The 15,435-nt window shown below is 40.0% G+C and overlaps 1 protein-coding gene across 2 annotated transcripts in view; it reads left to right on the top strand.

Annotated features, from left to right (window-relative positions):
* grm8a (glutamate receptor, metabotropic 8a) overlaps positions 1-15,435 on the top strand; it is a 168,964-nt gene that overhangs the window by 79,118 nt on the left and 74,411 nt on the right. For both annotated transcript variants that reach the window (XM_034131553.1, XM_034131554.1), the window contains exons 3-4: positions 2,221-2,375; positions 6,121-6,258. In XM_034131553.1, coding sequence (XP_033987444.1) covers positions 2,221-2,375; positions 6,121-6,258 — 293 coding nt within the window. The remainder of the gene's footprint in view (positions 1-2,220; positions 2,376-6,120; positions 6,259-15,435) is intronic.

The following is a 15,435-nucleotide window of genomic DNA, read 5'->3' as shown; positions in this document are numbered from 1 at the left end:
AAATGGCAAAATAACGGAGAAAAAAACGTTCACAGAGAAGACGACAACAATTGTCACTTGCACAAAGCACGGTTATACAAAAAACAAATGACCCCGAACATGAAATACCTTCACGGAGTGCGTCGATGCGCAAGCTGTCATCCAGATAACAGGAGGGTTTAGCTAGCGTCACACTGCAATCTTTAAAGGTCCTTTTCTCAAAATGAGTTTTTTCTCCTACTCTGAGTTCGAAATTTCCACTTCAGTAGCAGTTACATACACCAAACCTTCCAGTTATATTCCTATCATTATTATGAAGGCTTTTACAGAAGGGTTTGGTCATATATAATTCATAGCCTGAATTATATAACATTTTATACCTAAAAACATGGTGAAAATTGATATTTTAGGGCTGTTGACAGTATTTTCTGATTTATGGAGTGATACAAAGAGATATCCAAAATCCCTTCTGTAAAAGCCTTAGATACTAATATGACTACAAAATGAAACAATAACTTTGATCCTGGCTTTATCCAAAGTTCAGATTTCGGTTCCTGAAATGTGTTAAAATATGCGCATATTTCATGAGATAATGGATCATTTGCATATTTAAACATGCTATTTCAGAAAACTTGTAATACAAAAAACAATTGCCTTATTGTAAGTAATTAACTGGAGAAATTTCTAGCTGATATCTTTAAGTTAAAAAAAATTACCCTATTCACCTGGGGTGTCTCGCCTTAAGGGGCGTGGTTCGGCCTGACGCGAAGCCCTGTATACAGTTAAATCGACCGGACTTCTTTCTGCAGATGTGAGCGTCCTTAACAACGGTCAATAAGTCCTTGCTGCACATTATCCCTAACATGTTTCCATCTTAAGCTTTGTTAGTTAGTTAGTTTCGTACCGGACGTATTACGTAATGTAACAGTTGTAACGGTTGTAGCTTTTCTCAGACGCGGAGGGATACTGACTTGTTGTGAAAAGTAACTACAATTCTACCCGTGATATACGCTCATTATATCACGGCTAAGAACCAATCAGATTGCTTGATTTGACTTGTCCGTTTTGTGGGGGAAACTTCTGTGTAGCAATGCAGTGGCAGTCACTGACTCAGGAAGGAGACACGGTGAGAGTTGGAGCTTTTGATGTCAAACACTGATGGGTTTATTCAGAGTATCGGCCGGAGGATTCACATCACAAGTCAAAGAGTCAGAGGGTCTGACTTCACGGGAGAGTTGCCACGTCAATTCTGAAGAGCCTCTCTCTATGCTAGACCTTTTAACTGGTTCACAGAGAGTAATCAACATCTCTGAAGGAGTAGACTAAACAGCTGGGAACACTGAACCACCTGCGTCCGACACTCATGGCCTCAAAGATTTCACATCTTAGAGTCCACAAACACCGATAAAGAAGTGCCTCAGTGTTCTCACAACAATTACCATTCGTGCCAGACAAGTTGACCGGTCACAAACTGGTGACAACAACACATATGGCACCAAGGCCTTTCCTTAAAGGAGATAACAGACGTCAGAGTAGATCATAAAACGTCACAGAGCAAAAGGTTTAGATATCTAGAAGAATTATTCCGTAACACGTTTTATAACCATTGTTAAATATCTGGGAAATTAGAAGACAGAATATCTGATTATTTAAGACTTTGCAAACTAATGTGTCCTTGGTTCTATTACAAAAAAACTGTCTTTTTAGGATTAAAGATTAGGATTAAAAAGACCTTTTATACGTAGAGGGATATTCAGTTGTTCACTCAGAGGTCATGCAGTTATTTGGCTTTTGAGCACACAAAAACCTCTAAAAATACATGAATTTAACGACTCACAAATAGGATAGACAGGCATCAACTTGAACTTTTTTCAACTTGTGTATCATCAGCTGATGCTGTTACTAGACTATGTTAGGGAGGCGTTCACTGCCTTGATCAGCGGGAAATCAAAAAGCCCATCAAGATCTAGCAAGTGCCGTTTTAGTTTTTTCCACTGAGCTACATCCTTAAACATCCTTTAATTTGGCTTATCATTTTTAGTAGTATCACTGTTCATGTTTTATTGTTTTTACATATTTTAATTGTGTTCCTCATTTGTCATTGTGATTTTTTGTCATACTCTGTAAAGCACTTTGGGCTGTGTCAAGCATGAAAGGTGCTATATAGATAAAGTTTATTATTATTATTATTATAAATAACGTTTATTATCCTGTTAACCCTTTAATTCTCTTGTCCAACAGACGCGTTCTGGACGCTGCTAAAAGGAACAACCAGACGGGTCACTTCCTGTGGGTGGGCTCTGACAGCTGGGGGTCCAAAATCTCACCTGTCCTCGGCCAGGAGAAAGTGGCCGAGGGAGCCATCACCATTCTCCCCAAAAGAGCATCTGTGGACGGTAAGATTACCTGTAGAGAAAACCGGCTGATCTCTTTGGTCGCATTCACACCTAATAGTCCGCTTCTCTGGTGCGCACAAGACGACAGTTTGTTACATTGTTTCATTTTTCAGAAGGTTCGGTTTGCATTCACACGGGCAAAATTCAAACGGACTATAAACTTTAAACACAAGTCATGTGCTCGGAAATGCTGTTCAACCATTGGTCAGACAAATCCCGGCAATTTCTCCGCCATGGAGCATCGGCAGGTTAATTTCATGCTGCTGTTAATCTGGAGATCAACAGACTCAAGCGGCCCGCATAAGATTATATAATCAGCGTGCGATAAAAAACATTATAACACATATAATGAGAGACGTCCTGCAGTAAGGAGGGGGTTTCACCGACGACAGGTGGCTCTGACTTTTATGTATAGTTTTTAGTTTGATAGTTGTTTTTACTTTACACGACACTGTTCAACACTTCATTCTGCTTCACTCTTTCACTAACGATTTTGAAGACACCCGCGTTCTTGTGACACGTAAATACTACGCTTCCTATGTTTTGGTGCGGACTGCGTTCACACCAGCGATGAACCGCTCCAGAGTTCACTAGCAAGCGGTCCGAGACCACCTCTTTTAGGCGGAGCAGAGTCCGGTTGTTTAGTTCACTTAAGACAGGGGTGTCAAACTCAAGGCCCGGGGGCCAAATCCGGCCCGCGACTTCATTTTATGTGGCCCCACAAGAGCTTGCAAAGAATATAATATGTTTATTATACGGTTACATGCTACTTTACAGAAGCACGTTGCCCATAAACGACATGTCCCACATTGCATCTCAAATTTGACTTTTTCTCAGAATTTGTTTTTGTCCAAATATGCCTTTTTTCTTAGAATTAGCCTTTTTCTCATAAATAGATTTTTTTTTTCAAAATGTCACAATCAATGTTTTTCCAGAATGTGGCTTTTCTTTTAAAATCATATTGTGACATTCTTACTGAAGAGACTTGCAATTATTTGCTCTAGACTTCTGCTTTCAGACGTAGTTAATTATGAAGTTATATTAATTAATGATATAGTCTTCAAGTTACAACCGGCCCTTTGAGTGCAACCATAATGCTGATGTGGCCCGTGATGAAATTGAGTTTGACACCCCTGACTTAAGAGGTCTCGGACTGCGTTCACACCAACCCAAACGAACCGCACCAAGCGGCTAAACGCACCAGGGTTCGATTCAACCGGACTATTCAAGGCTGGTGTGAATGCGACCTTAAAGCATGCCAACACTTTCTGCACTGAGACTCTTTCCCCACAACTGGCTGTGTGACACATAAAGAGAAATGTACGGTGTGTGTCGAGTCTAATAGATCAAATTAAGTGGACAGGTAGACCAAACAGAAAGTAAAATACTCTCATGTTTCCTAACTCTTGATCCTAGCAGATAACACGTTTTTGCCATTAAGCCAGAGGAGGATATCCTCATTTGCTTCCTGTCAGAGCTCCCTATTAGATAATTGACTCCTGGAGGGACACAAAAGCGACAAGAAATAAACTGAAAGTGAGGCAGAGTATGTAGAGGTTTAAATGAAGTCGGCTTCTGGCGACATGCGGGAACACGCTGTGGGGTCTTTAGAATTGACGGAGGAGTTGTGAGTGAGAAGGAACCAGCGCAGAGTTGCTCTGAGTTACCAATTCATTAGGTTTACTGACAATCTGATGCAATCTATTCCAATAACAATGCAATGGATTTAACCTTTGTGAAGCTTAAAGGGCTCACCTTTTGTTGAGACAGTCAGAGAGATGTTGATTCAGCTCTCAGTAATAATGAGATTTGTCGGTGGATATTCTTTCTTTTTTACTATGTGACATTTTTAGATATTCACATATTCACTACCGATATTACCAGGGCAACAACTAATGGAAATGTAAAAAACACAAGATCATTCATCAGGTCATTGCTTATTCACAAGACACTTTTTCATTTTAAGTAGTGTTTTGACATACTGGGAAGGAAGGAAAAGATCATAACCATTTACATATATTTTAATAAGAAGCCATAGCCAAAGGATGGATATCTTAGCCTAGCACATATTATGGAAATGATGGGACAGCCAGCCTCTTAGAAAACACTGATGACTCAATGACTCTGTGTAAAACACTGTTCAATATTTCAATGAAAACCAGATATAATGAGATACTTACTACTACTACTACTGCTAAGATGATTGTCCTTTGGCTCCAGCTTCATGTATAGTTTGTGGCGTTTGACAGAAAAGAATAAGGATCTTCTCATCTAACTCTCAGCTAGAAATCATATGGCATTTCCCAAATTGGGGCACTTTAACTTTATTCAAATTACCCTACATGCCCCAGAAAGGGTGTCCCAAAAAAACACTGCCTGTCTTTTAATTAGATGGACCTAAATTAATGTTGTGTGACCACCATAGGCGTCGTTACTGTGGACGCTGGGGACATGTCCCCAATACTTTTGGAAATGGATAATTTTGTCCCCACCACTCTACATTAGGATATATATTGTTGAAAATGTACAGTACATTTTCTGATTTTCTTTTCACTTTGACAAAGGTTTATTTGAATAAGAAAACATGTACAATCTGGAGGACTGTTCACACTTTCTGTGTATTTCTGGTAACCCAAGTGGTGCAAATTTGGACTTGCAACACGTTTAATATTAGTAATTATTGCATAGAGAATAGTTGAGTGATTGTTGCCCCGCTTTGTAGCAGCGTAGCATAAGGCGCTTTCACACCAACTGAACTGTTAGCGTCGTGTTATGCACGCCCACTGCACCTCGCGGGAGCGCGCACAGCGTAAAGCAAAAACTTGCAGACATTTCAATGATTTGTACGGCACAGTTAGGTTTGGAAACGGTATAATTTCCTTTTTGGCGGGCATGCATAACACGGCATTACACCGGAGCCTCGCTGCGGGGAAACTTTGTCGCTGTTCCGAGTTTGTTCTAATCTGTCAAAGTGACGGACTGCTTTCAGATTTTTCCGTCATTGTTAAAAAAAAAACAAACTCCGGTCACCTTTCCCAGGCTGTCCAAGTCCTTCTGAGAGTCCCCACATTCTCCAGGCTTTGTTTCACCTGAACTACGGTCCCAGCGGTGTCTCTAATGACTCTTTTCTTTGTATTAGTGAATGCTTCTCTGCAGTCTATTGGCATACCTGAGCTCCACAGGAACACTGTGGTTATAAAGCGATAGAAGAAGTCTTTTAAAAAGCTATTTTTCCTCACAGTGTTTTTTTCCCCCAATTAATTGCGGTGTGGACTAAGTAGAACATGTATGTGAAGAGTTCCTGTCTTCCTCATTCCCACTTTCTTTCGCCCATCTCTTTATCTCAGCCTGCCAGCGTCTGACAGGTATTTCCATTCCTGTGACAGGAGAAATATGTTCCCCCTGTTTCTCGGTTACTCTCTGCTTATTAAATTGGACAAGTAGCCAGCGTAGAGTGTGAACACTCAGTCCAAAATGTTTGCTCTGCTTGCTTCAGTGTTTGATAGGAGCTCTTATACACGTCTCTGCGGATATGGCTTCTCAGTCATACTTAATATTCACAACATATGCCTTTGTGAGTCAAAATGCATTACACCGCCGTGAACACGCGGCGTTCCTCACATTATCCAGTCAAACACGATCTCACAGCTCTGCTTCAGAGTGATGCCGTTTTTAAAATCTGTTAGTAATATGTATTTGTTATTGAAATGTTGTTTCTTTAACCGTGTCTATGTTCTTTTTACAGCGTTCGACCGGTATTTCCGAAGCCGCTCGCTGTCCAACAACAGGAGGAATGTTTGGTTTGCTGAATTCTGGGAGGAGAACTTCAACTGTAAGCTGGGGATGCACGGGAAACGGCCCGGCAGCCTGAAGAAATGCACAGGTAAGACACGTGACTTCTTGACTTTGTAAGAGTTGCTATCCACCATCGCTCCCACCATTTGGGGGGAAAAAAAAATACCATCAAATTCCAATCATCTGCAACTCGATTCAGGATATGGCAGAAAAAGTGACATTATGCTTGAAAACATGCACCGTACGTAGCACTACTAACGAAATGGAGAAAGTAGCAACCTTTCTGAAATCACCTTTACAGGCACTGTACCAACACACACCGAGTCATCGTAAATACAGAGTGACACAAAAGTGTTAACTAACCATTCAGAAACGTCTTGCTGCATCCGAAATGTTATAGCAGGAAACTCTTCTTCTTCAGGGTCAGATTCAGGATCAGATTCATAATATTCTTGAACAGCTGTGTTTTGCTGTTCTCGTATTCACAACCTAGGTATTACGATGCCAGGGCCAAAGAGATGGAGAATCACAAACACTTTGCAGGTGTTCTTTGATTAAAAGTCAAAATTCTGAGATTAAAATCAGAATTCTGGGGAAAAAAAATGTTATTCTCAAAGTTCTTAGAAAAAATTATTCAAATTTGTTTCTCAAAATTCAGAATTGAATTGCATGATAAAGAAATCTAAACAAATGTTGGTCAGATCCCCCCAAAAATGTGGCCCTTATCGTCTTCCTTACTGTCTAATTAATCATCATCTTCAACTTTCATAAGCTCAGAGGAACTATTTGTTCTGTTTGTTCCAATCAGTCCAGCCCATAAACCTCTATGCAGATTAACCACATCACTGTGGATCATCTGAGGCTTCATTGGAGCATCCTTGCTGCAGAAATGTGTCAACAGGGACCAGCATGGAGGTTTAATTATATATATATATGTAGTAAAGAGCCCTGCTGGCTCTAATAAGCACCCTTAGAGCCAGATCACACTCCCTGTTACGCTCCGAGGAGCATTACAGCTCGGCAATTGTTTGTGTACTCAAGGCTAACAGGGAAATGAAATAATGCTTGCAGTCTGTGATTGTAAATACGGTAATTGAGTCTCCTCTATGAGTGTGTGTGTGTGCATCTGTGCGGTAATAGGGACTTCTTGTTGTCAGGTTTTATTTGCCTACTGTATGTTGGGTTCATTAGACTGTATGTGCGGTTTGACCTGCATTTTGCTCCCATATCAAAATGCCTGCAGCTTGTTATTTTACACAAGGCCAAACACTTCTGCGGATGTGTTACCTGTGTATGTGTGTGTGTGTGTGTATATTATCTAGACAGGGCAGTGTGTGTACCTTCCCAGTTTCTACAGCTCTCTGGATAATGTGATATTTACAGCAGGGTCCGTGACACGAACTAAACATCATCTGTGTTTCCATGAACATGCTCTGGTTCTCGTTCTGTGTGACCTCATGCTGCTGTGATTGAGACTCCATGTTTATGTGTGTGTGTGTGTCACAGTCACTACTCCCCGGCTGACACCCAACGCTAGTTCACGTAATTAGGTTTGTAAGGGCCCTGACTCCCATTGACCGTCTATTATAGCCGTGGCATCTGTGTTTGTGGGCGTGTGTGTGTCGGAGCCCTGCAGCGGGGCGACAAAGTCCATTAATTCCAAGTGCTGGGGTTCGCGACCTCCAAATCATCAACACAGAAGCCAATCAGCAGCCTGCTGCTCAAGGTCGCCGTGGTGACACAGCTGATGGGAGGATGTGGAACTGGGTGTGATTATTGCATGTGATTGGGCCGAGAGTGAGAGACAAGTAGGGAGATAGCGAGTGGCAACAAGTGCTAATGCGGAAAATGACAGGAAGCTTTGGAAATGATGTTTGGATGCACAGATTAGAGACAGATAAATCATTTAAAAAACAATGTATAAAAGAGGCAAAATGGAGAGGAACAAACAACAAGAATCATTAAGATTATCATTTTTATCTAGTACCTTGTTCTGTTTCGCAAAACTGGGGGTATGCCGACTGACAAATTCTTTAGGTATCTACCTATCTATCTATCTACCTATCTATCTATCTATCTATCTATCTATCTATCTATCTATCTATCTATCTATCTATCTATCTATCTATCTATCTCTATCTATCTATCTACCTACCTACCTACTACCTACCTACCTACCTACCTACCTACCGTACCTACCTACTACCTACTCTATCACTATCTATCTATCTATCTTATCTAGCTATCTATCTATCTATCTATCGATCTATCTATCTATCTATCTATCTATCTATCTATCTATCTATCTATCTATCTATCTATCTATCTATCTATCTATCTATCTATCTATCTATCTATCTATCTATCTATCTACCTACCTACCACCTACCTATCTATCTATCTATCTATCTAATCTATCTATCTATCTATCTATCTATCTATCTATCTATCTATCTATCTATCTATCTATCTATCTATCTATCTATCTATCTATCTATCTATCTATCTATCTATCTACGTAAAGCTACTTAAATAAGTTCCAACACAAACTTTAATTCTCTGATTTCTATTATGAACAGCTGCTGTGTTAGCTGTTTGAAAAAATCATCAATTTGTGTATAATACACAAGGCAAAAGAAGGAATGCTATCTACTCTAACATAGTAAGCATACCATCAGTGGCTGTGTAACAATGTGTTGTTGCCTCTAACAGATAATGAAAATGAACTCCAAATGTCAAACACTTTGATTCCTGTCTTGAAATTGGTTGCGATTGTTTGTCTTCCTCTGAACGAGTGCGTCAGAGTTTCATCAGTCAGTCCTTAGGCAGAGCTCTCCTTCACAAAATAACTAATGCATCACTTTAAAAAATCAAAACTCCTTTGCTTCTGACATAAAGCTGATACATATGGAAATGCACCCGATATTCTGTGCAATATGGGCACATTCAGATTCATTATATGGTAATTACTGCCACTTTCAAAAGTGTCAAAATCTGTTTTCCATGCAAAGAATAGCATTTAAATGATTTATTAACAATAAATGACGTCCACTTTCATCTGTCAACTTTCATAAATACAATAGTAAGCACAAAATAAAATGGAAATCCAAAACTCCCAGACTTTTGAGTGTAGTAAACATATTTTATCAGCCAGTACAACGGGATAAAAAACCCCCTATTCTGTTGGATGTGTGCTGTCAGGTAAATCTGACGCCTGAGGGGAAGCTAACTGAAGCAGACACCAGATCATAGATAAGCCTACACACACTCTTACATGCTCTCACAGACACTTACATGCTCACACACTCTCTTACATGCACAGTGGCTGCAGATATAATCATGAACAAGCTCTGTTAATTAATGTGATACTCTGACACCTGATCCTCAACTCCCACTGGCTCTGTTTTTATACAGATGCAGGTGTACATACGCATAATACAAGCTCTTTGTCCCTCTCTTTCTCACACACACACACACACACACACACACACACACACACACACACACACACACACACACACATACACATACACATACACATACACATACACATACACATACCATGTATACATCACTTCAGGGGACATTACATTGACTTACATGCATTTCCTGGAGACTTATCCTAACCTTAACCATAACCAACAGATGCCTAACCTTACCCTAACCCTAACCCTTACCCTTACCCTTACCCTAACCCTAAAGTCTTCACCCTAAAATTAATGATTCCCCTCATGGGCACCTCCATTTTGTCCCCATAAGGGAGGCGAGTCCCCACACGTGACTGTGTAAACAGATTTAGGTCCCCACAAGTATAGTAATGCTAGGACACACACACACACACACACACACACACACACACACACACACACACAGACACACACACACACACACACACACACACACACACACACACACACACACACACACACACACACACACACACACACACACACACACACACACACACACACACACACACACACACACCTTTCTAACAGATCCACTAACCTGTGACACAGACTTTTAAGTGATATTAATGACTCATCTCTTTCACTTGAAAGGGGCCCTATTATGCTTTTTGGGGATTTCCCTTTCCTGTAGTGTGTTATATATGTTTTAGTGCATGTAAATGGTCTGCAAAGGCTACAATCCCAAAGTTTCTGTCACAATAAACCGTCCCATAAACTTACAGCAGTAAATGTTTGCATTGAAAATGGTAATATTGAAATGTAAATGTGATTGGTCCAATGGACATAGGCATTCATATCAAACTTAAAGTGTGATTATTTCAAGAACTTAGCACAACTTATTAAAACATAATTTTTTAAATGAACATTTTTATATTGACATTTAAAAAAAAAAAAAGCCCTATTATGCTACTAACACATTGAACATGTTGTGACCAATCACAACAGAGCCGGGCAGCTAACCAATCAGAGCAGACTGGGCTCTGGTTTCAGACAGAGGGTGAAAAGAGGTGCTGCAGCACAGGCAGTATGAGAAAAATAAAGAACTTTTTGAACATTAGAGCATGGAGACATGTCACAGGAGAGACACTACATACTGATATACACCTGAACATCAGCAGGAGAGGACTCTTTAAAGTAGAGACACGACATACTGATATACACCTGAACATCAGCAGGAGAGGACTCTTTAAAGTAGAGACACGACATACTGATATACACCTGAACATCAGCAGGAGAGGACTCTTTAAAGTAGAGACACAACATACTGATATACACCTGAACATCGGCAGGAGAGGACTCTTTAAAGTAGAGACACTACATACTGATATACACCTGAACATCAGCAGGAGAGGACTCTTTAAAGTAGAGACACTACATACTGATATACACCTGAACATCAGCAGGAGAGGACTCTTTAAAGTAGAGACACTACATACTGATATACACCTGAACATCGGCAGGAGAGGACTCTTTAAAGTAGAGACACTACATACTGATATACACCTGAACATCAGCAGGAGAGGACTCTTTAAAGTAGAGACACTACATACTGATATACACCTGAACATCAGCAGGAGAGGACTCTTTAAAGTAGAGACACTACATACTGATATACACCTGAACATTGGCAGGAGAGGACTCTTTAAAGTAGAGACACTACATACTGATATACACCTGAACATCAGCAGGAGAGGACTCTTTAAAGTAGAGACACTACATATTGATATACACCTGAACATCAGCAGGAGAGGACTCTTTAAAGTAGAGACACTACATACTGATATACACCTGAACATCAGCAGGAGAGGACTCTTTAAAGTAGAGACACAACATACTGATATACACCTGAACATCGGCAGGAGAGGACTCTTTAAAGTAGAGACACTACATACTGATATACACCTGAACATCAGCAGGAGAGGACTCTTTAAAGTAGAGACACTACATACTGATATACACCTGAACATCATCAGGAGAGGACTCTTTAAAGTAGAGACACTACATACTGATATACACCTGAACATCAGCAGGAGAGGACTCTTTAAAGTAGAGACACTACATACTGATATACACCTGAACATCAGCAGGAGAGGACTCTTTAAAGTAGAGACACAACATACTGATATACACCTGAACATCAGCAGGAGAGGACTCTTTAAAGTAGAGACACTACATACTGATATACACCTGAACATCAGCAGGAGAGGACTCTTTAAAGTAGAGACACTACATACTGATATACACCTGAACATCGGCAGGAGAGGACTCTTTAAAGTAGAGACACTACATACTGATATACACCTGAACATCAGCAGGAGAGGACTCTTTAAAGTAGAGACACAACATACTGATATACACCTGAAAATATGAATAATATGTCCTCTTTAAATAGACTCCACATGTAGTGGTTGTGACAAGAAGATGTGAGCCTCAGGTACACATAGAGGAATTAAAGTGCAGGCAGGAAACATGGTTCCTACTGTTTTCTTTCTGCTGTGTGTGTGTTTTGACTTGTGTCACACTCGAGGGGATTAGAGAGTGTTCTTCCTTTTTTGTTCACTGTCAATCTCAATTCAAGTTTATCTCCTCGTGACTTTATCGCTGTGCCTTTCTTACTGTTCATCTGTCACTTCAGTCAAATTCAATCTTAAACGGCTTGAAACCATATTTTCTTTTTACAACAAAGCACTTTATGAATATAGTAAAACAATTGTTATTTAATGTGAAAACTTTAAATATTTAACAATTAACAAAGTACGGAAGATGATTAGGGCCAAGTGTGATTTTTGGGGATCTGACCACATTTTTTTTTTTTGTGTACTAAGAAAAAAAGTAAGAAATGCTGACTTTTTTCTCAGAATAAGACAATTTTGCTGCAAAAGAAAAATCTCTTTGGGTCAGAACTGAAAATGTTTCATATACATGTAGCCCTAATCCTCATCCTTAAGAAGGTACAGGGAATACAATGAAGGGCTTTTAGTAATAACTGGATCATTGTCATCGCTGAATAATTACACAGTAGGGTCAAATCAAGTCTATGTTTGCATTCTCACATGTTCTCATTGATTTGTGCTGAGTCATATCTTAGACATGGCCTAGAAGTAATCCGCCGTATGATTTTGTTATATCTCGCCGCAAATGTAGTCTAGAAAAAGGAGCACTTTCACATCAGTGCTTGCACTTTTATATTAACGACGGGCAAGCTTTCTTAGGAAGTGCTATTTGTAGAGCTATTTGTAATAATGTATATTTAATGCAGCTGTATAGCTTGCTCTTGCATTTCTTATCATGGAGGAGTTTAGTGTTGCATGCTGTGTTTAACGGCTCCAATAACTTCTCAGTCAGAGGTCCTTTCACCCTACTTACAAGTGCAAATACACACAGTGAACAGCAAAGCAAGCAATACAGATTTCCATTGTTTTGAAGTACGAATAATTAGAGAGTAATTGGTACATACAGTAGTAACATAGTATGACCCTCTATGCATACCATACAGGGTTGGGAGGGATATTTAAAAAATGTTTTCAGTAACAATTGTTTGTTACCCTTAAAGAAATGTAATCCTTAACCTCATGTGAGTTTCACAATATAAAAGCGATGTAACCTGCATTTTCTGTTGCTTTTGGACTTCCTCAATATCAAATGCAAAGCAATTAAATACAAGAGAAAATAAATATGCAGAGGATGTTTTTTTACTGAAGTGTATTATGTAAGATAACAGAATAATGTGACCTTAGAAAACAAGATATTTTTAGGATCAAAAATGATTTAATTCTATGAAAAACCGCCTTTCATTAAGCATATTCATCATAATGTATACACCAACAATGAAACACATGAACACTTTTTTCAAATCTGATTATGTACTCCGTTAACACACATTTCTTAAATATAGGAAACATTGACATAAGGTTACAACAAGTCTTTGCACCAGCACACCTTTGTTAAACTTTAAGTCCCACAAAAGAAGAAAGTACGAGGCTTATTCTACAATAAGCTGAGGAGATCAAATCTGTCATCCAGTTGAAAGCCATACAGGATGTGTGAAAATACGCTTAACTCTGTAAGAGAAAATCCTCTCATAATAGTCAAAGCTGTCTTCTGTACTTTCCCTGATTAGCAAGATTAGCATGAGAGTGTAAATCCTGATGCATCTGCCTAATGAATGCTATGCTGTCACTTCCATTCCACGTAACTAGCACCACACACACACGCACGCACGCACGCACGCACGCACGCACGCACGCACGCACGCACGCACGCACGCACGCACGCACGCACGCACGCACACACACACACACACACACACACACACACACACACACACACACACACACACACACACACACACACACACACACATGAACCATCACATATTAAAACATGGCAGAGTTAATAGGGAAATTATCTTCTAAAGCAGGGGTGTCCAAACTTCTTTCTCCGAGGGCCACCTACTGAAAAATATACGAAGGGCTGCGCCGCTCACTAGAGGTGATTAATATCGCCTTATAAGTTCAGTTATAAGTTGGAAAAATCAATCAAATGTAGGTTAATTATTCTTGATACTTGAACATGCTTTAAGAAACACAACTGGCTTCATCTCAGCTCTCCAGAGGATTTACTTTATTTTGTTAGCAGCTCATTCCTTAAAACAGAAACTTCAGAGTGCTTATAATAAGAGGAAATAGAAAAGGTAGATTTTTAGTAGTACAATATATGACAAGTTTAATTTGTGGGTCATATTTCATTATACTATTTGAATTAGCTCAGGGCAGAGAGTTCTAACGAGTCGATGCCCTTTGCCTTCTGAGCACGAGCATGCTTTGCTTGGGGAAAAAAAAAACTCTTTTGAAGAGTCTGCATCCAACGCTATTTGATGTGATCCGTCTGTGTGAGATGCACTTCCTCTGAGTTAATTAGATCCCGACTTAGCTCAGCATGCACACGTTTACCCGCGTGCGCAAACACATGTTCGCTGGCTGCAAATAGAGCGTATCGTAACGAGGTCGGCGGGGAAGGAGAGTTATTAGGCTCGCAGGCTGGGTAAACTGTTGCCTCCCCTGTGAAAAGGCCTCAGGGCCGAGCCGACTGAAGGATGGAGACAAACACAGATGGAGAGCTTGATGGACAATTAGTGACAGACAGGTGGAGGAGGACAGATTGCTGGCTGTGAGACAGAGATGGAAACAGACAGACAGACTGTTCATGAGTCTTTGCTGCAAGTTAGATAAAGTTTCTTCTGTATGCGGAGAACCTACCCTTTGCGTCTTATTTTCGGGAACATGGGTACCTAACGGCTTCTGTGTGTGTGTGTGTGTGTGTGTGTGTGTGTGTGTGTGTGTGTGTGTGTGTGTGTGTGTGTGTGTGTGTGTGTGTGTGTGTGTGTGTGTGTGTGTGTGTGTGTGTGTGTGTGTGTGTGTGTGTGTGTGTGTGTGTGTGTGTGTGTGTGTGTGTGTGTGTGTGTGTGTGTGTGTGTTAGATCAGCAGCTATCACCTATTCCACTAAACACAGTTCTACACCACAAAAACTTGAAATATTGCCAAGTATATTTGTCTAATATCCAGTCAGAATATGTCTCTACACCTGATGTAAGACACAATAACTTCAGAAGTAACACTGCAGTGAGATATCGGGTCTTGTTTTTACACAATGTATCATCATGTTAAGTCAAACAATCTTATTTTTAGTTGGATCTATTATGATATTTATTGGAAAATCACCAACCAACCAAAACAGGAAACTTTTGAGCATTTGCGGCTTATATTGTAACACATTATTTCCTAATTCTGGTGAA

The sequence above is a fragment of the Trematomus bernacchii genome, unplaced genomic scaffold (assembly GCF_902827165.1).
Source record: "Trematomus bernacchii unplaced genomic scaffold, fTreBer1.1, whole genome shotgun sequence".
NCBI lineage: Eukaryota > Metazoa > Chordata > Actinopteri > Perciformes > Nototheniidae > Trematomus > Trematomus bernacchii.
Note: the sequence above shows the minus strand (reverse complement) of the source record. Positions and strands in the feature narration are given on the sequence as shown.